This window comes from Melanerpes formicivorus, unplaced genomic scaffold (genome assembly GCF_026170545.1).
Source record: "Melanerpes formicivorus ecotype bairdi unplaced genomic scaffold, bMelFor1.0.p_v2 SCAF_3, whole genome shotgun sequence".
In the NCBI taxonomy this organism is placed as follows: Eukaryota; Metazoa; Chordata; class Aves; order Piciformes; family Picidae; genus Melanerpes; species Melanerpes formicivorus.
The window spans coordinates 321,264-345,684 of NW_027142355.1; the positions used below are offsets into that span (position 1 = coordinate 321,264).

General features: G+C 49.9%; 1 protein-coding gene across 1 annotated transcript in view; it reads left to right on the forward strand.

Annotated features, from left to right (window-relative positions):
• TRHDE (thyrotropin releasing hormone degrading enzyme) overlaps window positions 1–24,421 on the forward strand; it is a 299,761-nt gene that overhangs the window by 128,349 nt on the left and 146,991 nt on the right. The window contains exons 5-6 of the mRNA XM_068164774.1: window positions 1,252–1,365; window positions 16,943–17,080. Coding sequence (XP_068020875.1) covers window positions 1,252–1,365; window positions 16,943–17,080 — 252 coding nt within the window. The remainder of the gene's footprint in view (window positions 1–1,251; window positions 1,366–16,942; window positions 17,081–24,421) is intronic.

The window sequence follows — 24,421 nt, forward strand, 5'->3', positions numbered from 1 at the left end:
TCCCTGTTGGTCCTGTAGAGAGTTACTTTATCAATAGCCTTCAACCAGCTGATGATCACTGAGTGGCCATTAAGTTTATCTTCACTTTGGGTGTGAACAGGACACCCTCATTGTTTTGTCCCTGACTTCCTAAGTTGCTTGTCAGTGGCATTCATTGTTATGCTTCACTTGACTTTTTTGGCTCAAATTGATGAGGGAACAGAGAGTCTGCTCAGCAGGTTTGCTGATGACGCCAAGCTGGGAGGCTTGGCTGATACAGCTGAAGGCTGTGCAAGACTTGGACAGACTGAGAGCTGGGCAGAGAGGAACCTGATGAGGTTCAGCAAGGATAAGTGCAGAGTCCTGCAGCTGGGCAGGAAGAATAAACTGCAGCAGGACAGGCTGGGAGGGGATCTGCTGGAGAGCAGCCCCAAGGAGAAGGACCTGGGAGTGCTGGTGGGCAGCAAGTTCTGCATGGGACAGCAATGTGCCCTGGGGGCCAAGAAGGCCAAAGGGATCCTGGGCTGCATTCAGAGGAGTGTGTCCAGCAGAGCCAGGGAGGTTCTCCTCCTCCACTGCTCTGCCCTGCTGAGACCTCTCCTGGAATATTGCATCCAGCTCTGGGCTCCCCAGGTCAGGAGGGACAGGGATCTGCTGGAGAGAGTCCAAGGGAGGGCTGCAAGGATGCTGAAGGGACTGCAGCACTGCCTGGGGAGGAGATGCTGAGAGCCCTGGGGCTGTTTAGTCTGGAGAGGAGAAGACTGAGAGGGATCTGATCAATGTCTATCAATAGCTGAGGGCTGGGGGTCAGGAAGGAAGGGACAGGGACAGACTCTGCTCACTTGTGCCCTGGGATAGGACAAGAGGCAGTGGGTGGAAACTCCAGCACAGGAGGTTCCACCTCAACACAAGGAGAAACTTCTTTCCAGTGAGGGTCTCAGAGCCCTGGAGCAGGCTGCCCAGAGAGGTTGTGGAGTCTCCTTCTCTGGAGCCAGCCCTGTCTGGATGTGTTCCTGTGTGCCCTGTGCTGGATTCTATGCTCCTGCTCTGGCAGGGGGGTTGGACTGGAAGATCTAACATCCTGTGATCAAATCTTATTTACTGAGCATTTTGTGGTGTTCTCAGTGTCTGTAGCTTGCATTCAGGAGCTCCTCTGTTTGCTTTGCTGTGCATCCTGGCTGCAGCATTGACCTTGCCTGGGTGTGTTGTGTGTGAGTGAGCTGTGTGCAGATGTGGTTTACTGAAGGTTGTTTCTCTGCACTGTCTTTGCAGTGGTTTGGTGACCTGGTGACTCCAGTTTGGTGGGAGGATGTGTGGCTGAAAGAAGGTTTTGCTCACTACTTTGAGTTTGTGGGGACTGACTACCTCTACCCAGGCTGGAACATGGTAAGTCTGTTTTATTGTGTCCATTTGGAGACTCCTCAGAGGAGTTGCTCTGCTGCTGCACTCCTGCTTGTGTTACAGGCAGGGACTGCTGGACAACACCAAATGGTGCATGCAAGTATCAGATGTCCAAGGCAGCAAAATCACCAGGTGTGAAATGGTTTGACAGCCTTCCCAAAGAGTAGCCTGCAATTTATTACAGAAGAGAGAAGGTTGTGTCTGTCATAACCCAGCATTAAAATAGCTGCTGTCCCTCTGCTCAGAAGTGCCTTGCATTAGAACAGTCAGGAGTGAGCAGGGGCTGTTCCTGAAAGCACTCACAATGTTGAAGTTTAGCCACAAACAGGAGAGGAATGGGAAAGATATCTGTGGCTAAACAAGGCTGTCAAACTGAGCTTCTTTTTTCTCTCAGTTTTCTGTTCTCCCTAAGCTTTCTCTTTTTATCTCCCTGCTAAAGGGAGAGTTACTTTTTATCCTCTTCCCTGCCATCTAGCAGCTCATGCTAAGTTAGCATGGGGCAAATGAATGACAGTTCTGTGTTTCTGTGTGGTTTCCAGCTGGCCATGTTGGCCATGCTTTGCCAGCTGCTCTGCAAGGACTGGAGCTCTCTGAGGGCAAGCTGGGAAGGGCCATGCTGGGACATGCTTCTGGAGTGCTTCTGTTACACATCCATAGTCAGGTCCCACTGTAGTGTAGAAATAGCCATGGCCATGAGATCCCAGGAGGTTAGAGGCTGGAAAGGACCTCTGGAGATCTTTGAGTCCAGCCCCCTGCTAGAGCAGGAGCATAGAATCCAGCACAGGTCACACAGGAACACATCCAGACAGGGCTGGAAAGGCTCCAGAGAAGGAGACTCCACAACCTCTCTGGGCAGCCTGCTCCAGGGCTCCAACACCCTCACACCAAAGAAGTTTCTCCTCATGCTGAGCTGAAACCTTCTCTGGTCAAGTTTGTCTCCATTGCTCCTTGGCTTATTGCTGTGCACCACCCACAAGAGCTTGGCCCCCTCCACTTGCCCCCCACCCCTCAGCTATTGATAGACATTGATCAGATCCCCTCTCAGCCTTCTCCTCTCCAGACTCAGCAGCCCCTCACAGTCAAGAAGTTCCTCCTCATGTTGAGGTGGCACCTCCTGTGCTGCAGTTTCCATCCATTGCCCCTTGTCCTGTCCCAGGGCACAAGTGAGCAGAGGCTGTCCCTGTCCCTTCCTTCCTGACCCCCAGCCCTCAGCTATTGATAGACATTGATCAGGTCCCCTCTCAGTCTTCTCCTCTACAGACTGAACAGCCCCAGGGCTCTCAGCCTCTCCTCCCCAGGCAGTGCTGCAGTCCCTTCAGCATCCTTGTAGCCCTCCCTTGGACTCTCTCCATCAGATCCCTGTCCCTCCTGACCTGGGGAGCCCAGAGCTGGATGCAATATTGATTATAAGAAAATTGAAAGCTACAGAGACCTCAGTGGAAGTTATGGTGTAGGAGAGCAGGTTGAAGGTTGCTGGATGGATGTTATTGTCCTTTGGGGAAATGCTTTTTTCTGTTGCCCTTTTGTGCTTACACTGATGATGGTGGCAAGGTACTGGTTGTAAATACAGGCTGCCTGGTAGAGATTTTTTGGAGCTTCAGTGCTTTGCTTCAACTCTTCCACACTGCCCTCTGAATTGCTTTGATTCTGTTGTTTCTGAAGGATTTGTTGAGTATTCTTATCCCATTAACTTTTGTATGCCCTAAAGAGAAGATGTTACAATGAGGTGTTTAAGCTCATGAAAAAGGAAGAAAGAAAGAAGCCAGTGCCCAGGTGCTGCTGCTGAGCTCTGCTTTCTGTGAAGCTGAACTGCTTGCTAGTGGTTATATGGTTTTTTTTTTCCTTCAGGTGTCAATTTTGGTTGGTGAAAGGTACAAAGGGCTACAGGAAAGCTGGGGAGAGACTTTTGAGGGTGTCAGGGAGTGATAGGACTGGGGGGAACGGAGCAAAACTAGAAATGGGTAGAGTCAGATTGGATGTGAGGAAGAAGTTGTTCCCCATGAGGGTGGTGAGAGCCTGGCACAGGTTGCCCAGGGAGGTGGTGAAAGCCTCATCCCTGGAGGTTTTGAAGGCCAGGCTGGATGTGGCTGTGAGCAACCTGCTGTAGTGTGAGGTGTCCCTGTCCATGGCAGGGGGGTTGAAACTGGCTGATCCTTGAGGTCCCTTCCAGCCCTGACAACTCTGTGATTATGAAATGGAAAGCAAGTATCTGAAATGACATCAGTCTGGCTTTGGCTGTAAAAGCTTACTCTTTTGCTCTTGATGAAAAACACTTCCTAAATTACATTGTAATCCTTCTAATTATGAATGCAATGAAATCTGGCAGGCCTCTCTGATTTTACTGTAGTGAAATGTCAGAGCTGACAAATTTATGCACTGAGTTTTATCCTCAGCTCATCAGTCATTTGTTCTTCACATAATCAGTTTAACAAATCCAGAATAAGTTGGCTTTAGAAGCAGTTTGGAATATACAGAGTATTTGACTGAGATTTCTGTGGGATGAAAGTAAGGTTCAGGGTTATGCAAATGAACAATGACCTGCAGCAGGACAGGCTGGGAGGAGGTCTGCTGGAGAGCAGCCCCAAGGAGAAGGACCTGGGAGTGCTGGTGGGCAGCAAGTTCTGCATGGGACAGCAATGTGCCCTGGGGGCCAAGAAGGCCAAGGGGGTCCTGGGGTACATGCAGAGAAGTGTGGCCAGCAGAGCCAGGGAGGTTCTCCTGCCCCTCTGCTCTGCCCTGCTGAGACCTCACCTGGAATATTGCATCCAGTGCTGGGCTCCCCAGTTCAGGAGGGACAGGGATCTGCTGGAGAGAGTCCAAGGGAAGGATGCTGAAGGGACTGGAGCACTGGCTGGGGAGGAGAGGCTGAGAGCCCTGGGGCTGTTTAGTCTGGAGAGGAGAAGGCTGAGAGGGATCTGATCAATGTCTATCAATAGCTGAGGGGTGGGGGGAAGGAAGGGACAGAGACAGGCTCTGCTCACTTGTGCCCTGGGATAGGAGAAGGGGCAATGGATGGAAACTCCAGCACAGGAGGTTCCACCTCAACATGAGGAGGAACTTCTTGACTGTGGGGGTGGCAGAGCCCTGGAGCAGGCTGCCCAGAGAGGTTGTGGAGTCTCCTTCCCTGGAGCCTTTCCATCCCTGTCTGGATGTGTTCCTGTGTGCCCTGTGCTGGATTCTATGCTTCTGCTCTGGCAGGAGGGTTGGACTGGAAGCTCTCCAGAGGTCCTTTCCAACCCCTAACACCCTGTGATCCTGTGAGATGCCTATCAGGTGAACCCCTGGCATCTGGGCAGGACACAGGCAGTACAGGTGGGTTGCATAAGGTCTGACGTTTAACTGGGGATCAGACCTGTGCTGCAGGAGTGGGAATTATCTGCAGTCATATTTCTCTGCTGTCTGCCAAGATTTCCTTAGATTACAAAGAAGGCAGAGGTGAACTTTCTATAAGGCTTTTGGATATCAATTGCCTTTGATATAAAATACTGTCATAGCTAAACAATTAGCAAATTGGTGGGAAGGTGGAACACTTAATGAGTGAAGCCTTTAAAGGCACTGCATTCAGGCAGCGTGCTGCAAAGTTCAGCTCATTAAATTAACCATTGGAAATTGAACTCAATACTGTGGTGCTTCTGCCTTGCTGCCAGAGACTGTAGCAGGAGGAGCGAAATTTGTAGTGACTCTGAATTTAGCTCCCTGGCTGCTCCTGGTGCTGGTGTGAAGTGCATTTGCTGTTAGACCACACACACTCACACAGTGTGGACTTAAAAAACCCTGGAGAATTTGTAATAGGAAAAATCAGTCACAAACTTCCCTCCCTTCCCTCCTTTCCCCCTCCCTTCCCTCCTTTCCCCCTCCCTTCCCTCCTTTCCCCCTCCCTTCCCTCCTTTCCCCCTCCCTTCCCTCCTTTCCCCCTCCCTTCCCTCCTTTCCTTCTCCCTTCCCCCCTTTCCTCCTCCCTTCCCCCCTTTCCTCCTCCCTTCCCCCCTTTCCTCCTCCATTCCCCCTTTTCCTCCTCCCTTCCCTCCTTCCCTCCTCCCTTACCTCCTTCCCTCCTCCCTTCCCTCCTTCCCTCCTCCTTTCCCTCCTTCCCTCCTCCTTTCCCTCCTTCCCTCCTCCCTTCCCTCCTTTCCTCCTCCCTTCCCTCCTTTCCCTCCTTCCCTCCTCCTTTCCCTCCTTCCCTCCTCCTTTCCCTCCTTCCCTCCTCCCTTCCCTCCTTTCCTCCTCCCTTCCCTCCTTTCTCTCCCCCTCTTTCTTTCCTTTTCCCCTTCCTTTCTTCCTTTCCTTCCTCTGTCTCTCTTTCATCAATGAAGGACACAGTGCAAGCCTCCTGAGTCAGCTACAGAATCAAGAACCACAACCCTTGTTTCTGTGGTGATGGTTAGCAGGAGCCAGGTCCCAGCATTCTGGGTGTGGTTTTGGCAGCAGTGATTCACACATCTGAAAGGAAAAACACAAGGTGGTGTGGGCTCTGGTGCCACAGCTCTTTGCAGCAGGAAAACAAAGAGTAAGAAGCCAAAGTTTGCTTTCTTGCTAAAGAATTGGGGTAGTTAGTTAGTTGAGTTCTTCCTCTTCCACTCCTGAAGTGTGACCTTTGTGTGGCTGCTCGAGAAGCCAGGGACTGAAAGACCAAATTCAGCTTCTTTACAGCTTATTGAAGGTTCTTTGTCACATTGTGGTTTGTGTAAGTTTAAGAAGCAGAAGATTCATAGTCAGCTCCAAGAAGAAAAAGGGAATTTTGAGTGGGAATGCAGCTTGGGCAGTATGGATACGTCTTAAATCAAATGGATCTATCCACAGCATCCTACCTGACTTGTTGGGTGCTTATAGGCTACAGGCTCAGAAGCTTTCATCATTAAAACTTTGGAAGCCCCTGAAGCTTTACTACAGATATGAAAGAAGCTTTGCTTGAAGCAGAGCTGAGCATGTTCCTCATGGCCACCTTAACTGACGCAGACTTGGTCTGGCTGCTCCTGAGCCCCATGAGGAGAGCTGCCCATTAGGCTTGGTCACACCATTATAAGTGGGGAGGTTTAGGCTGGAGGTTAGGAAGAAGTTCTTCCCAGAAAGAGAGATTGGCCATTGGAATGTGCTGCCCAGGGAGGTGGTGGAGTCACCATCCCTGGAGGTGTTAAGGAAGAGCCTGGATGAGGCACTTGGTGCTATGGTTGAGTTGATGAGATGGTGTTAGATGATAGGTTGGACTCAGTGATCTCTGAGGTCTTTTCCAACTTGGTCTGGTCTGGTCTGGTCTGCTCTACTCTACTCTACTCTGCTCTGCTCTACTCTATTCACTGACACTCACAGACTTGGTCTGGCTGCACCTGAGCCCCGGGAGCAGAGCTGCCCCTTAGGCTTGGTCACACCATTATAAGCATTAAACCAACAGCACTGACTTCTGTACAAAGCTGAGTGCCATAGGTTTGATCTGAATTTCCCCCCACTGGCTTTTTCCCTTCTTCTCAAGGTTCTTTAGCTTGCTTAAACATTTCTTTCTTCTCTGAAGTTCTTGATTTTATCAGTTTTTTTTTCTTCAATAGTTTTATTAGCTCTTCTTTTACTACAGGAGAAATGGATGAATAACAGTATTGACTGAACTGCCATGGGGCAGTATGACTTTATTGAGCCTCTCAGCAGGCCTGGAATTTCTTGTCTTGATCAGAAGATGCTTGCATGCCTCATCAGGCTTGCATAAGTCTGTCCTGGATCAGCAATAGCGTGGCCAGCAGGAGCAGGGAAGTCATTCTGCCCTGTGCTCAGCACTGCTTAGGCCACACCTTGAGTCCTGTGTCCAGTTCTGGGCCCCTCAGTTTAGGAAAGATGTTGAGGTGCTGGAAGGTGTCCAGAGAAGGGCAACAAAGCTGGGGAGGGGTCTGGAGCACAGCCCTGTGAGGAGAGGCTGAGGGAGCTGGGGTTGCTTAGCCTGGAGAAGAGGAGGCTCAGGGGAGACCTTCTTGCTCTCTCAAACTCCCTGAAGGGAGGTTGTAGCCAGGTGAGGGTTGGTCTCTTCTCCCAGGCAAGCAGCACCAGAACAAGAGGACACAGTCTCAAGCTGTGCCAGGGGAGGTTTAGGCTGGAGGTGAGGAAGAAATTCTTCCCAGCAAGAGAGATTGGCCATTGGGATGTGCTGCCCAGGGAGGTGGTGGAGTCACCATCTCTGGAGATGTTTAAAAAGAGCCTGGATGAGGCACTTGGTGCCATGGTCTGGTTGCTTAGATGTTGTTGGGTGATAGGTTGGTCTGGCTGATCTCTGAGGTCTTTTCCAACCTGGTTAATTCTGTGCTCTGTATTCTGAACGCACTCTGCACACCACAGGCTGGATGACCAGCACTGCACCCCTGAGGCTGCCCTGCTCACCTTCCTCCTTCCTGGAGCCCATTTGCAGCTCTCTGTTCCATTGGATTTTCTGCTGGTCCCTTTCCTGATCCTGAAGTTTGTTGTATGTCACTTTGTAAAAGAGGGAATTCAACTGAGGCTTACAGATCCAGGAATTTATTGACTGATCTTTTACCTTCTTATTTTCTGGTAGAAGGAACCATCCTGTTTGTCCTTGAATGTCTCTGCTGTTGGGGTAAATTTTGAGGCCTGTGACAGCAGGAATTACTGGCATGTAATTTTCCCTTTCATCCATCAAATGTGCATCAAATCCTTTAGCAGGCAGTACCTAGCCTGGTGCTGAGGAAGCATTTCACAGAACCCAGCTGCCTTGGCCCCTTGCCTTACTCTATGGAACTCAGCTTTGCTGGCAGCATTATTGGCTGAGCTGAGGTGCAGCATGTCACTGATAGCTTTGAATCATAGAGTCACAGAATTGTCAGGCTTGGAAGGGACCTCAAGGAGCAGCCAGCCCCAACCCCCCTGCCATGGCCAGGGACACCTCACACTACAGCAGGTTGCTCAAAGCCACATCCAGCCTGGCTGCAAACACCTCCAGGGATGAGGCTTCCACCACCTCCCTGGGCAACCTGTGCCAGTCTCTCACCACCCTCCTGGGGAACAACTTCTTCCTAACATCCAATCTCAATCTCCCCACTTCTAGTTTTGCTCCATTCCCCCCAGTCCTATCACTCCCTGACACCCTCAAAAGTCCAGTGAAGAAGTTCTTCCTCACGTTGAGGTAGAACCTCCTGTGCTGGAGTTTCCATCCATTGCCCCTTGTCCTATCCCAGGGCACAAGTGAGCAGAGGCTGTCCCTGTCCCTTCCTTCTCCCCACCCCTCAGCTATTGATAGACATTGATCAGATCCCTCTCAGTCTTCTCCTCTCCAGACTAAGCAGCCCCAGGGCTCTCAGCCTCTCCTCCCCAGGCAGTGCTGCAGTCCCTTCAGCATTCTTGCAGCCCTCCTTTGGACTCTCTCCAGCAGATACCTGTCCCTCCTGAACTGGGGAGCCCAGAGCTGGATGCAATATTCCAGGTGAGGTCTCAGGGTAGGGCAGAGCAGAGGGGGAGGAGAACCTCCCTGGCTCTGCTGGCCACACTCCTCTGAATCCAGCCCAGGATAAAACCACTTAACTTTATTAGATTAAGTACTTTGACCATCATGCAACTTGCTGCCAGATTCTTGGTAAGTGATCCTGTCTCTGTTTCTCAGTGGCTGGAGTGAAATACTGGAAGTGCCTTTGGCCACTGGACACGTTCATGTCTGCCATGTGCTCTGACCCAGATTGCCTCCTACAGTGTTTACTTCCAGCTGCAAAGTTTTTCAGGCCTGGTTTGACTCAGAAGCCCCAGAGGATCATTCTGAGTTTTGAAGCAGCCTTAAGACAAAGGCCTCTTGGATTTATTTCATTCTTATTTTGGCATTTCAGACCCGAGCTGCAGCCTGCTTGATCCTTCTAACCCAACATAAATATCATGCCAGCTCAGCTTTGAGAGAGCCTCAACCTCTTGCTTTTTAACACTGCTTTCATCTCTCCTCTCCTTGTGGTGCAAGGCTCCACATGCTGGTACAGAGTAAGGCTTTAATTAATACCACATGGAGTGATTCTCCCCCCAGTCACTGCTCAGGGAGTCAGTCCTTGTATGATTTTCTGTTTCAACTATGGGCAAAGCCTTCAATGTAACATGAGCTGGAATCTCATCTATAATTGACTTTGGCAGGGGGAAAAAAGAGAGGTGTAAAGGTAAGCTGCAGGATCTTCTGGTTGCTAATTACCAGTCCTTTCTCAGGACACCAGTTTAGAAACCCCAATACTTCATTTAAGATGCAAGTAAAACAAAGCAAAGCTCCATCTCCACATGCTCTTCCTTAATGCCATTTCCTTTTCCACACTCTGGCATGGTGGATTAATAGATGGAATTCTTAACTCTAAGTAGTTGACTTTAACATTTAGGTATCAGACATCAATGGATACCAACAGCTAGATGAAACATTTGTTCAGGAGATGAAGAGCAGCTTTAGAGAATGTCAGTGCCTCTTCTTTCCTCCTGTCATTATCTGCTCATCTTGAGAGAGCAGGGGAAATGACATTATGATGAGTCCAAATCTCCTGGGTTCAGGGTTTAGATGAAGCTTTGGTTTCAGGAAGAAACTTCAGGCAGCTGGCTGAATTTCACATAATTTTGGCTTGGTAACCACTTTGTCTTCAGTAAAAATGGGAAAGGAATTCCATGGTACCTTTGGCTTTAAGGTAAGGACTAGCTGCAGGATAGACCTACTGAAACACCTGCCCAGGAACTGTAGTTGATAGGTGAAGTTTAGTGGCCAAACCTTGGCTGTGTGTTTGAGGGCATCCTTAGTAAATGACTCTGCTGCTGAAGTTCTCAGTTGCCTGAGTGTGCTGTCACTGATTGGTTTTAAGTTGTGGGCAGTGTGCAGTTACACAGAACCACAGAGTTGTCAGGCTTGGAAGGGACCTCAAGGATCAGCCAGTTCCAAGCACCCTGCCATGGGCAGGGACACCTCACACTACAGCAGGTTGCTCACAGCCACATCCAGCCTGGCTGCAAACACCTCCAGGCAGGAGGCTTCCACCACCTCCCTGGGCAACCTGTGCCAGGCTCTCACCACCCTCATGGGGAACAACTTCTTCCTAACATCCAATCTCAGTCTACCCATTTCTAGTTTTGCTCCATCCCCCCCAGTCCTATCACTCCCTGACACCCTCAAAAGTCCCTCCCCAGCTTTCTTGGAGCCCCCTTCAGATACTGCAAGGCCACAATTAGGTCTCCTCAGAGCCTTCTCTTCTCCAGACTGAACAGCCCCAACTCCCTCGGTCTGTCCTCAGAGCAGAGCAGCTCCAGCCCTCTACTCATCCTCGTGGCCCTTCTCTGGACACCTTGGAGCACCTCCAGATCCTTCCTGTAATAGAGGCTCCAGAACTGGACACAGAGCTCCAGCTGTGATCTCAGCAGAGTAGAGCAGAGGGGCAGAATCCCCTCCCTGTCTCTGCTGACCACACTTCTCTTGCTGCAGCCCAGGACACAGTTGGGTTTCTGGGCTGCAAGTGCTGTTGAGTTCTCTCTTGCAGAGCAAACCTGGCCTGTTTGTTTTTCCAGTACTGGTGGTCAGTATGTGTTGTCTCCTTTCCTAACCCTCCTTTTATCCCTACTGCATCCTCCCATTCTGCAGGACTGCATTTGACATAGTGGATCTGGTGTGCAGCCAAATCAAAGCTGTACCTGAAAAACAGAGTGGGATGAGGCAACAGAGTTTGAAAAGTAGTTGGTGAAATTGCTTACAACCTCCAGATCAGCTACCCATCTGCTTGCCAACTTGAGTAGGTGGCCATGAACATCTGGTTTGACACTTAAGTGAAAAGAAAATACCTCCCCAGTCTCTTTCTTGATACTCAAAGCTGTTTGCCTTCCTTAACTACAAACTCCCAGAACTTTTGTGTTGCTTTGTAACAGCAAAAACTGTCAGTGTGAAAATTCTGGAGCACAGGGGCAGGAATTCAGCAGAAAAGGTTGTTGTGCCTGTAGACACTGGGCCATGACTTCTTCACAGCTGCTGGGTGCAGAGTGTGTGGCAGAGCAGATTCAGCAGGCTGTGCACACCATGGAAATGCAGATGCAGAGGCATCAGGTGAAAAACAAAAGCAATCTGTGAGCTGTGCAACCTATTTGCAAAAGCTATTGTTGGGAAGAGAGAAAGAGAAATGGCACTTCTGTTTGCAGGCACTCAAGGTGTTCAGAAAAGGCTTGGAGGTGGCACTGGCAGCCATGGTTTAGGTAGTCAGGAGGTGTTAGGGAATAGGTTGGACCTGATGATCTCTGAGGTCTTTTCCAACCTGGTTGATTCTATGATTCTGTGATTCTACAGTTCTGTGGTTCCGTGGTTCTATGCTTCTACTCAGGAGACTTCCTGTGCTATGACAACTTAGGATTTACAAGGGTGCAGGCATAGAATCACAGAGACATTCAGCTTGGAAAAGAGCCTCAGGGTCACCAAGGCCAACCCAGAGCCCTACTCTGCAAGGCTCACCCCTAAACCACAGCCCCAAGCACCACAGCCAAACCACCTGCAAACACAGCCAGCCTTGGGGACTCCACCACCTCCCTGGGCAGCACATTCCAAGCCCTCACCACTCTTGCCTGAAAAAAAGCTTTCCTGATGTCCAATCTGAACCTCCCCAGGGGCAGCTTGAGGCCATTGCCTCTTGTGCTGTCACTAATGACCTGGGAGCAGAGACCAGCAGCAGTGTCCTGTGGATCTTTTCTGGCCTTAAGATATTTTATTGAGGCTTAGTTGTTGAGCTTCACCAAACTTCTGGTGCTGTTTGTGCTGGTGCCCTTTGGTTGCTTTCAAACTTTACCCCTATTGCTTTTTCTTCAGGGGGCTCTTTCCCTCTGAACCCAAGTGTTGTGTCTTGCAAACATTTGTTTGGTCAGGCATGAGAGCTGAGTTCTCTCCTCTGGATTGCTGGTGGCTGGTAAAGCTCTGGGGTTTGGAGAAGAGAGTTCCAGCAGCTTTGTCAGGTGAATAACATGAAACTGTGCACAGCAATACTAAGCTTTACTCATCTGGATTTCCTAAGCCTGTAAACTCTTTGTCTCTTCCAGAGCAGAGGCAGTGCCTTTAATATTGAGGCCTTTGATCTCTTCTGCCTCCTAATTATCACTGTTGGCTTCCATTGTGCTGTTCCTTTTGTTCCACTCTTGGACCTTTGCCAGTTTGGTTATTTTTTTTTCTTTTGTTTTATTTTGTTGCCTTATTTTTTCCTTCTTCACCTTAATTATTTTTCTGTGCTGTCTCATAGGAAGCTTTAGAAGTTATCTTTATGTCAATAACTTTGAGTCTGGCATTATTCTAATGCTAACTTCTGCTCTTCTGTTTTGCCTGAACACAGCACCACAAAATCATCAGCAGTGAGATTTGAGTTTCCACAGCAATCAAATGTGAGGTGAGGGTGAGTCAGGGTCACCTTGTGCCACACAGAGAAGGTCCTGCTAAGGAGGATTAAAAGAAGTCCTTCCTATGAGCAAACAAATAGTGGAATCTAGAGACTACAGGCCTCTGGGGAAACTGAAGCTGCAAGCCTTTGATAGGCATGCTCCTCTGACAGCAGCAGGCCAGCTTCTGCCCCTGCAAGCACTCTCAGCGGGGAGAAGGGAAGCAACCAGCAAGGACTGGCAGGTCTTGTCTTTACACCACAGGTCTGGCCTCCCAGACTTGACTGCTCACACTTCCAGAAAAGCTCTGAGGAAAGCAGCTGAAGAGTCTGGCAGCAGGAAGAGAAGGACCAGAGAGGCTTTCTGCTTGCCTTTAAAGAAAGGCACAAATTTGGGTGGGAGCACCTCTGTCCTTATTTCACTTGGTGCCATGGTCTAGTCATGAGGTCTGTGGTGACAGGTTGGACTCGATGATCTTTGAGGTCTCTTCCAACCTTAGTGAGACTGTGACTTGTGACAAGGTGAGAGGGCATGGCCTGGAGCTGTGCCAGGGGAGGGTTAGGTTGGATGTTAGGAAGCACTTCCTGATGGAAAGGGGAATGAGAGACTGGGATGTGCTGCCCAGGGAGGTGGTGGAGTCGCCGTCCCTGGAGGTGTTTAAGGCAAGATTGGATGTGGCACTGGGTGCCATGGTCTGGTTGGTCACAGGCTGGGCTGGATGAGCTCAGAGCTCTGTCCCAGCCTCAATAATTCTGTGAGGCTTCTGCCAGTGTCACAGCAGCTGCTGCTGAGAGCCCTGGCCCTGTGTTAGCACTCCAGAGCACTGCACTCACCTGCAGGTACTGATACACTCCTGACACAGCCTCTAGACTCACCTGAAGCCCTCTTTTCCTTCCAGGGGATCAAGGTCTCTGGCTTTTCTCCTGCAGTTGAGCTCCCCTGGAGGAGGGCCATCTGGCAAAACCTGCTGCCATTGTTTTCATGTCCAGCTGCAAACTTGTCACCAGCCTCATAAAACACATTCCAGGACTGATTTTTTCTTCAGCATTGCTTTGCTAGGTGTTTTTCCAGTTGTGCATGTGTCATGCTGAAATGGATCAATTTCACTGCACTGTGCAGGCTAAAACAGGGAACAGAAAGGTCTCTTGCATCAGTGTAAGAGCTGGGTCATATGGACTGCTCCACTTCATGTGCTGATAGGACTTCAACAGGGAAGTGAGGCAGTTTTGCTTTCCTTCTGCATTCCTCTTTCCTGTTGCTTCTTCAGGCTGCAGGCAGCCTCTCAATCAGCAAACTCATCTCTTGCTCTGTCTCCCTGGAGTTAAATTTGAGTCTCCTTTTGAAATCTGCATCAAGAGACTTGACACCAAGTGGAAAATGTGGGAAGATTTGGGAGATCCTTTTAGTTCAATGAATTTAATTTTGCCTTCTTCATTCTCTGGATTCTTAGAATCATGGAATCACAGAATGGTTGGGCTGGAAGGGACCTTAGTGATCTGCTTCCGACACCTCTGTCATGGTCTTCTTTGGAGGCTTTCCAGCCTGCCACTGCACATTGCTGGGTCATGGTGAGCAGCTTGTCAAACAAAGCCCAAGTCCTCCTTCCCAGGGCTGCTCTCAAGCCACTCATTTCCCAGCCTGTATTGGTGTTAGGGTTCCTCTCACCTGTGTGCAGGACATGAGACTGATACAGGCCCAGCTCTCAAGCCTGTCAAGGGCCCTCTGGATCTCGTCCTGTCACTCCAGCACACCTTGGGATTGTCAGCAGACTTACTGAGGGTGCACTCAGTCCCACTACCCATGTTGCTCACAAGGATGTTAAACAGCCTTGGACCCGGTACCAGCCCCTCAATGTCTGCACCTGGACATTGAGATGTTGACTGCATCACTCTCTGAATGATACCATCTAGCCAGTTCCTTTTCCACTTAGTGGTCCACCCATCAGATCCATGTCTCTCTAATTTAGAGACAAGGAATCACAGAAACATTCAGCTTGGAAGAGACCCTCAGGGTCACCAATCCAACCCAGAGCCCTGTTCTGCAAGGCTCACCCCTAAACCACAGCCCCAAGCACCACAGCCAAACCACCTGCAAACACAGCCAGCCTTGGGGACTCCACCACCTCCCTGGGCAGCACATTCCAAGCCCTCACCACTCTTGCCTGAAAAAAAGCTTTCCTAATGTCCAGTCTGAACCTCCCCAGTGGCAGCTTGAGGCCATTCCCTCTTCTTCTGTCACTAATGACCTGGGAGCAGAGCCCAGCACCAACCTCTCCACAACCTCCTTGCAGGGAGCTGTAGAGAGCCAGGAGGTCTCCCCTCAGCCTCCTCTCTTTCACACTAACCATCCCCAGCTCCTTCAGCTGCTCTTCATCAGATCAATTCTCCAGGCCCTTCCCAGCTTCCTTGCCCTCCTCTGCCCTGGCTCCAGCACCTCCACATCTCTCTTGTCCTGAGGTGCCCAAAGCTGGACACAGCACTGGAGGTGTGGCCTGCCCAGAGCTGAGTGCCAGGGGACAATGCCCTCCCTGCTCCTGCTGGACACAGCATTGCTGATCCCAGCCAGGATGCCTTTGGCTTTCTCTCATCACACTGCTGGCTCCTCTTCAGCTGCTTGTCCATCACCACCCCCAGGTCCCTTTCTGAACAAGACATGAACTTTTCCCTTCACAAACCTTACCTGATGCAGCCAGCTGAGGACACTGAGGGTGTGTTGGGTAATTGACTTTCCCATAACCTGTGATTTTAATTGCCTGAATATACAATCAGCTTGAGGGACATTCCTTGTGCTGTAATGAATTTTAACATCAAGCTTGCTTTCCAGGTGGATCAGCCCCGGAGAAGCTTTTCAGCTGTCTCAGAAACACAATTTGAGAGAACACATTGGTAGGAAAAGCTTGGCCAGCCAAGAAATTAAAGATGGGATTCAGGATGGAATTGTGTGGTTCTTTTATCTGTGGGCATCAAGGTGGCTTAAAACAAAATAATGAAACAAAGCTGCAGCATTCCCTGGAGTTTTTCTATCCTGGTAGCAGGCTGACATTAATTCATGTTGTAATTTAGATCAAGTTTGAGAGATGTCATTGCGGGGGGGGGGGTGTGGGGGGGAAGCCTATTTAATTAAACCTCCTGGAATTTTTAGTTCATTCTTTGGGTTTATTTGTGACTTGGAAAAAAAAATCTGTGAGTGGAGCTCTTCTTTCCTGCCCCACTCTTCTGGGGCAGAGACACATATCAATGCTGTGTGAGGGTGCCTAAGGGATGTCATTTGTGCCCAGAGGCTGGAGCCAGGCTCTGCTGGGGGATGCCCAATGCCAGCTCAAGGGGCAGTGGTGGAAGCTGAGGCAGAGGAAGTGCCATGGAAACAGGAGGAAAATGTTTTCCCTGTGAGGGTGACAGAAGCCTGGAGCAGGCTGCCCAGGGGGGCTGTGGAGTCTCCCTCTGGCGATACTCATAATCCACCTGGATGTGTTGCTGTGTGATCTGCTCTAGGTGTTGCTGCTCTGGCAGGGGGTTGGACTGGGTGAGCTTTGGGGGTCCCTTCCAGCCCCTGGCATCCTGTGATGCTGTAGTGTCATTTCTCACCTGAACAGGTCCCATCTCTGCAGCATGACAGTGAGTGCAGCAGGGTTGATGGAACAGACATGAACACTAATGGATCTTGTTCTCAGAGCAAATAGGCAGCAGAACATAGGAACAGGAGTTACAGTTTACCATTCCAGGTTTATTGTCCTGTCCCACATCAGCTTGCCCTGTGGACTGGGCAGGACTGCCCAAGTGACTAAACCTCACTAAAGAAAGCAGTAGGATATGCCCGTCCAAAATTTTTATGCTTGCATATGCAGTGACCTGCAGGATTTGTAGCTTCTGCACATTTCAGTGATTGAAGACAGTGCCTCTTCTCCACTCTCTCCCCTCCTGGTGGCTGTGGGTGAATAGCTGCAATCAGAGTGGCAGTGTGCACTGCCAGGGATGTCCCAGTCTTGAATGTCATTTCAGTCAACTCCCACTGCAGCAAAAGGCCTCAAGTCAGAGGGATCCCTGGTGCTAGACTTTGTTCCTATCTGTTCTATGTACTTTTTTCCCCTTTCATTATTGTAGGGGGTCCTGGTGGCTTCCATTCAAGCCAGAAGGTCTGATGCTAATCAACTCTCACCCAGAGACTGCCCCTGGGACCTCTGAGTCCTGGCTGTGTGTTTGTAAGTGTCTGTTTGTGATGCTGTGTTGCAGGAGAAGCAGAGATTTCTGACTGATGTCCTGCATGAAGTGATGCTGCTGGATGGTTTGGCCAGCTCACATCCAGTGTCCCAGGAGGTGCAGCAAGCCACAGACATCGACAGGGTGTTCGACTGGATTGCCTATAAAAAGGTGAGACTGATGAAGCCTCTCTGTCTCTGTGCCTGGACACATCAGTGGCTGTGAGCAGCTCAGTGTTCCACCTGTAAAACAAACAGTGTGAAAATTCATCCACCCCAGTGACTGCTGTCTCTGTGGAATACAGCTGCAATATGGTGCAGTGATTGGAGCCAGGAGGGGGTTGGTCTCTTCTCCCAGGCGACAAGAGGACACAGTCTCAAGTTGTGCCAGGGGAGGTTCAGGCTGGAGGTGAGGAGAAAGCTCTTCCCAGCAAGAGAGATTGGCCATTGGAATGTGCTGCCCAGGGAGGTGGTGGAGTCACCATCCCTGGAGGTGTTCAAAGAAGAATTGGATGTGGCACTCGGAGCCAAGGTTTAGTTAGTCAGGAGGTGTTAGGTAGTACATAATAGGTTGGACTTGATGATCTCTGAGGTCTTTTCCAACCTCATTGATCTTGTGATTCTATGATTCAATTACACTGCACACACCAAGGCTATTAAATGGTATAAATAACCTCTGGATGCTGTCAGAATGCAGCAGGAAGATTTGAGATTTCATTACTGGCTGGGTGTTAGCAGTGCCTCAGTTGTGTTGGATGCTTCAGAATAGCAGAAGGTTATGTCGTCATTGTCCTGTTAAAACTCTTGAGAGAACTTGTCAAGTGCTAAAGTAAAATGTATTGCTGTATTTCCCCCCTGCATTTCTATGCATGAGGATTTTTCTGTCAAGTGCTGCAAACTCTGAATTCATTGCAGACCAGCCAGAGTGGAGGCCCTGCCTTCAGAGGTGGCAGAGAGATGTGTGTTTGATGGAGGCAATTTCAAATTGCATCTCAATGACTACAAAGCCTTTTGGCCAGCTTTGGGACTCAACAGCTTTCCTGCAGGGCTGAGAGGGCTGCCGGCTTCCTCCTCCTTCCTCATGCAGCTAGGCTTGGTGTCAGCACATGGCCCCCACAGCTGGTGGGTTCTGTGAGGCTGAGTGATGCTTCCCTGCTCCATGGCTTGATCTGTAACACTGTGCTTTAGTTTCATGACCAAAGAGCTGTGATGCAGAGGCTGCTGCCCACAGCCTTCTGCTCTGAAGGATGTATCAGGAACAGTGTGGCCAGCAGGAGCAGGGAAGTCATTCTGCCCTGTGCTCAGCACCGCTTAGGCCACACCTTGAGTCCTGTGTCCAGTTCTGGGCTCCTCAGTTTAGGAAAGATGTTGAGGTGCTGGAAGGTGTCCAGAGAAGGGCAACAAAGCTGGGGAGGGGTCTGGAGCACAGCCCTGTGAGGAGAGGCTGAGGGAGCTGGGGTTGCTTAGCCTGCAGAAGAGGAGGCTCAGGGGAGACCTTCTTGCTCTCTCAAACTCCCTGAAGGGAGGTTGTAGCCAGGTGGGGGTTGGTCTCTTCTCCCAGGCAAGCAGCACCAGAACAAGAGGACACAGTCTCAAGCTGTGCCAGGGGAGGTTTAAGCTGGAGGTGAGGAGAAAGTTCTTCCCAGACAGAGAGATTGGCCATTGGGATGTGCTGCCCAGGGAGGTGGTGGAGTCACCATCCCTGAAGGTGTTTAAGAAGAGCCTGGCTGAGGCACTTGGTGCCATGGTTGAGTTGATGAGATGGTGCTGGGTGATAGGTTGGTCTGGCTGATCTCTGAGGTCTTTTCCAACCTGGTTAATTCTGTATTCTGTACTGAAGCTGTCTGCTGGCAATTCAGTACCAAGAGTCTTTTGCCTCTCATCCTTGCCTTTGATAATAACTTTTCTTTCCATCATTAGCTGCCTAACATCAGACTGTAACGGGGCAGCAGCAGCATGGCTCTGGCTTGCCTCTTGAGCCTCCAGCTTATCCAGGGGCTCATTCTGGGCTAAACCAGAGATGTGTATTCTCTTAAATAGCCTTCAGTTGTTCCCAGTCAGCTCCAGTGTGATCCTCTCCCATCAAAGGATGTTATGCATGCAGGGATGAGCGTGTGTCCATGGCTGTGTTACAGGTATAGGATAGGATATGCAGATTCAGAATACTGGGGAAAATATGTTGAGATGCTAGAGGTGCTGAGAAGCCCAAGCAACATTTAACACAAGTCCCTTAGCTGCCTTTGCAAACATTACTCTTGGTCAATTAAGCTGTAAAGCCAGGAGCTTTCAGCACACTGAAGTGTTCTCTTTGGTTAAATGTCCCAGTCTTGTGTTTCCTGGTGATAGCTGAACCTCAGGAGGTTCACAGCCTTATCTCACATCAGGATCTCAATATTTCAAGCTAATTATTTTTCTCTAATTAATATGATAATAGTAATATCCCAGAGTAAACTGTGATACATGACACTTATCTTTTCATCCCAGGAACACTTGCAAACATGAAGTGATTTTCATTTACATTGCAGTGCTAAGTAGAGCAGTAGGGCACAGCTGTGTGCTGTTGGCTGTTTCATGCAGGCTACTAGGATCACTCTGTCTCCTGTGCAGATTAGAGTGCAGGCTCTGTCTTGAGTCTGGCCACTGAAAGGTTCCTTTTTCAGCCCAGCAGGGGCCATGCCCAGCAGCTATGGCAGCATCACCACTCACTGTCTCTGATCATAGCTCACAGGATGTTAGGGGTTGGAAGGGGCCTTTGAAGAGTATCAAGTCCAAACCCCCCCTGGCAGAGCAGGAGCATAGAATCCAGCACAGGTCACACAGGAACACATCCAGACAGGGCTGGAAAGGCTCCAGAGAAGGAGACTCCACAACCTCTCTGGGCTCTGGGACCCTCCCAGTCAAGAAGTTCTTCCTCATGTTGAGGTGGAACCTCCTGTGCTGGAGTTTCCATCCATTGCCCCTTGTCCTATCCCAGGGCACAAGTGAGCAGAGGCTGTCCCTGTCCCTTCCTTCCTGACCCCCAGCCCTCAGCTATTGATAGACATTGATCAGATCCCTCTCAGCCTTCTCCTCTCCAGACTAAGCAGCCCCAGGGCTCTCAGCCTCTCCTCCCCAGGCAGTGCTGCAGTCCCTTCAGCATCCTCCTGGCTCTCCCTTGCACTCTCTCCAGCAGATCCCTGTCCCTCCTGAACTGGGGAGCCCAAGATTGGATGATTACAGCATTTCACACTCTGTCTCAGACCAGAGAAGGAAAGAGACTCAGTTCTTGTGAACATTCTGTGTTGTGAAATCAGAGGCACAAACGAGGCCAAAATATCAACATCCCTCAAGGCTATTTGTTAACAGAGTAAAGTGGATGGAACAGAGGAGGGAGGGAGAGAGTTAAAATACAGAGAGAGAGGGAGAGAGAAGAGGAAAGGAATTATATTAGCACACCCCCAAGATGGTTTGGATCTGTGGAGGAAGGCTGCTGGCGCTTTGGCGTGGAGGAGAGGTCATCCTTGTTGGCTGTGCTGTCCTCTGCTGGAGGAGGGGACGGAAAGACCCCAAAGTCCAAGTCCATGTCCTTCTCTGAGCAGCCTCTTCAGCTCCATGAGTTGCAGCAGGTGGAACTTAGGACATGGAGAGAGGCTTCCTCCTGGTCTGCTGCCTCCAGGCTCCATGGTGATGTCTTTTCTCCTGTGTCTGTCCTTCTCTCTCCTTGCATTTGCTTCTCTGTTCTTCTTCTCCCAGGCAGGCATTGCTCAGGTGTTTTATGCAGGTTTTTTAGGCATGTGTGCAGGTGGTGAATCCATTGGTTCCTTTGCACCATCCTCCCTTCCCAGGGTAGCTGATGGGCAGAGATGATCTTGTCTGTGCCCATTCCAGAGAGTCTTTATCCGGTGGCCTCTGCTCACCTCCCCCCTTGGCTGCTGTTGCCTGGGCAAGGAGCAAAGGTGATTCCCATCAAGAGAGACAAGTTTTAGTCTCTTTCACCCTCCACTAGGGCCACAAAGAGGTAGAAAATAAAAAGAAGTGGTGCTGGCTCATTAATAAACAGTGCTGGGAGCTGATTCAAGGCCCTGAAGTCACATCAGAGGGTGGGGAATGTTTCCCCAGAGCAGCTGGAAGGGCGGTAGTGTCCTCCCACGGCGATGGGAAGAGTCCAGGGTGCAGCAGGCACTGGAGCCTGTTGAACACAGGAGTGGCTCTGAGAATTGTTAAATCAAAGAAAAAAAAGAAAGGAACAAAGTCTGACAGGCCTTCCCCAGAAGAAATAACTGACAGGCAGGAATCGTGGCTCTGGAGAGCTGCTTCAACAGAGGAGCAGAGAGTGCAGCCAGAGGAACAGGAAGAGCAACAATCAGCCAACAGCGACTGACAGTAATAAAATGGAGAAACAAGACAGCTGCAGCTCCAAGAGAGCAGCCAGCCCCAGAGCAGCATGAGGGAGAGCCAGCCCAGACACAGCTGAAGGAGTCATAGCCCTGGATGAACAGACACGGCCAGATAAGGAGAAGGATGAAAGGGCACCAAGGACACTGTAGAGAGACAGATCATATCTGAAATCATTTCTGTCAGCCCACTGCAGGCTTTGATGAGTGCTGGCTGGAGATTCTGGCAGCAGTCAGAGCAGGCAGGACCAGTGTGATGGAGTGGAGCTAGAAAAGCACCCCCCACAGAAGGTGATAAACAGTAGTCAAAACAAGGGAAAGGATGACTGGAATAAGGAAGAATACTCCTGGGTTTTCCCTCCCTGGGCTGGGGGTCAGGAAGGAAGGGACAGGGGCAGCCTCTGCTCACTTGCTCCCTGGGATAGGACAAGGGGCAATGGATGGAAACTCCACCTCAACATGAGGAAAAACTTCTTGACTGTGAGGGTGGCAGAGCCCTGGAGCAGGCTGCCCAGAGAGGTTGTGGAGCCTCCTTCTGTGGAGCCTTTCCAGCCCTGTCTGGATGTGTTCCTGTGTGACCTGTGCTGGATTCTATGCTCCTGCTCTGGCGAAGGAGGCTGGATTGGAAGACCTCCAGAGGTCCCTTCCGACCCCTAACATCCTGGGTTCCTGTGATTCTGAAGGGCCTCTGTTTGGACAGGAGCTATGGAACAAGCTCTGCCACACTATTTTGTTGCTGGTGTTGGGGTTTTTTTTAGAGACCTATTTAAATACTAGATAATTTCTAAAGCTTTTAAGAGGTGCTAAAAGAGAGAAGGTCCGAGAACATGTTTAAAGAGAGTCAGCTGCAAGGCAGTCTAAGGCAGGAGGGTTGAGATTCTTAGGTGGTGTTCAGTGAACTACAGAAAATAGAGAAAAATGAGTGGTTGTGCTTCCTGGTTACAGCTCTGGTGAAACAGCCCTGAGTTCAGTGGGTTTTTGGGGGGTGAGGTTGAAGTTGTGGTTGAGAAAGAGAAATCCTGTTGAGCCACAGACTTTTAAAACCTTTGTTTCACTAGGGCATAATACTCCAGTTAAACCCCCCCAGCAGCGCTGCTTCCTATCACTGCAGCACACTCTGGCTGGGTTAACAGAGAGCTATCAGATCCTGCTGATTCCCAAGGGAGTCATCAGTGGAGAATCATCTCAAGCTCTGGGTTTTATTTCACTTGATTTGCTTTGGTTTCTCTGTGGGGCCAGTCTGTGAAATGGGGATGGATTTCCTCTTTCACATGAAGTTGCTGTGACCATGTGAACACTGCTGGAGGGGTCAGTTGTAGAAGGGAAAGTCTCTGTTGCTCCTGAAGGAAAACATGGATTGGTGGAGCTACTTTTCTTGTCGCAAGAGCTTCTTACTAGAGTGGGTTTTAAGATGCACTAGTTTATTCACTGCTTACTTAGACTCTGATGGTGGCCCAGCTGTCTGCAGAAAGTCATCAACCTCTCTGTGTTTGCCCATCCTTGAGGACGTTCTCATAGTATCATAGTATCAGTCAGGGTTGGAGGAGACCCCAAGGATCATCTAGTTCCAATCCCCCTCCCATGGGCAGGGACACCCCACACTACATCAGCCTGGCCAGAGCCTCATCCAGCCTGGGCTTAAACACCTCCAGGGACAGGGCCCCAACCACCTCCCTGGACAACCCATTCCAGGGTTTCACCACTCTCATGGGGAAGAACTTCCTCCTCACCTCCAGCCTGAATCTCCCCACCTCCAGCTTCATTCCATTCCCCCTAGTCCTATCACTACCTGAGATCCTGAGCAGTCCCTCCCCAGCCTTCCTGTAGCCCCCTTCAGATACTGGAAGGCCACAATGAGGTCACCTCGGAGCCTTCTCTTCTCCAGACTTAAGTCTCCCGACACTCATACAGCAGTGAATGGAACAGTTCAATGTGCTTTTGGCCTGGTCCATGCTGTCACAACAGGGAAGAGAGGTTTTGGTGCTGAGGCTTAATAAAAGCTCTTGTTTTAAGTGGAGTCCTGATAGCATTTTGTCAAGCAACTGATAAGTTATTTATTACTATTATTTATTAATTATTAATAATTATTAGCATTGTTGTTATTATTAGCATTATGGTTGTTTTTATTAATAATTGTTATTATTCAAGGGAAATGATGTGCCAATACCCATCTGAAGACCCTGGTTATAGCTGTGGTCATTTACCCCTGAATTTTTTTCAGGCAAGAATGGTCAGGGCTTGGAATGTGCTGGGCAGGGAGGTGGTGGAGTCCCCAAGGCTGGCTGTGTTTGCAGGTGGTTTGGCTGTGGTGCTTGGGGCTGTGGTTTAGGGGTGAGCCTAAACCAGAGCCAGAGTAGGGTTCTGGGTTGGCCTTGGTGATGCTGAGGCTCTTTTCCAAGCTGAATGTTTCTGTGGTTCTGAGAGTTTATTAACCAGTGCAGAGAGACCAGTCAGGCTTAAATTAAGCTAAGTGCATAATCACTTCCTTTATTTTCTGTGTGTAAGCTGTGGAATTTAAGTTGCTTATGTGCTTAAAAATACTTTAGTATGTCACTAAATGATGGCCTGGAGTAAGGCCTTCAGGATCAGGCTCATACTGTCACATCTTGTATGGATATGCTGCCTAGTGTGTGCATAGATGGATAGATATCCTCTGGATTAGAGGGAAATAGTTCCAAGCTGCACCAGGGGAGGTTCAGGCTGGATGCTAGGAAATATTTCTTCACTGAGAGAGCTCTCAAACGTTGGAATGGGCTGCTCAGGGCAGTGCTGGAGTCACCATCCCTGGAGGTGTTCAAGCAGCTGTGAATCTGGTGCTTAGGGACGTGGTTTGGTGTTGACCCTGCAGTGCTGGGTTGTGGGTTGGACTGGATGAGCTTGGAGGTCTCTTCCAACCAGATATGTTCTGTGATTCTGCTGAGGTTGTTGAGGCCTGACTTGAGTGTGTAGAGCAGGAGTGGATCTGTCTGACTGGGTGAAGGGCCACATCATGGCCAGCATGTAAAAGACACTCTCAGAACTTTAAGGATGTACCAGAGTTGCTTATGTGCTTAAAAATACTTCAGTGTGTCACTAAATAATGGCCTGGAGTAAGGCCTTCAGGATCAGGCTCATACTGTCACATCTTGTATGAATGTACT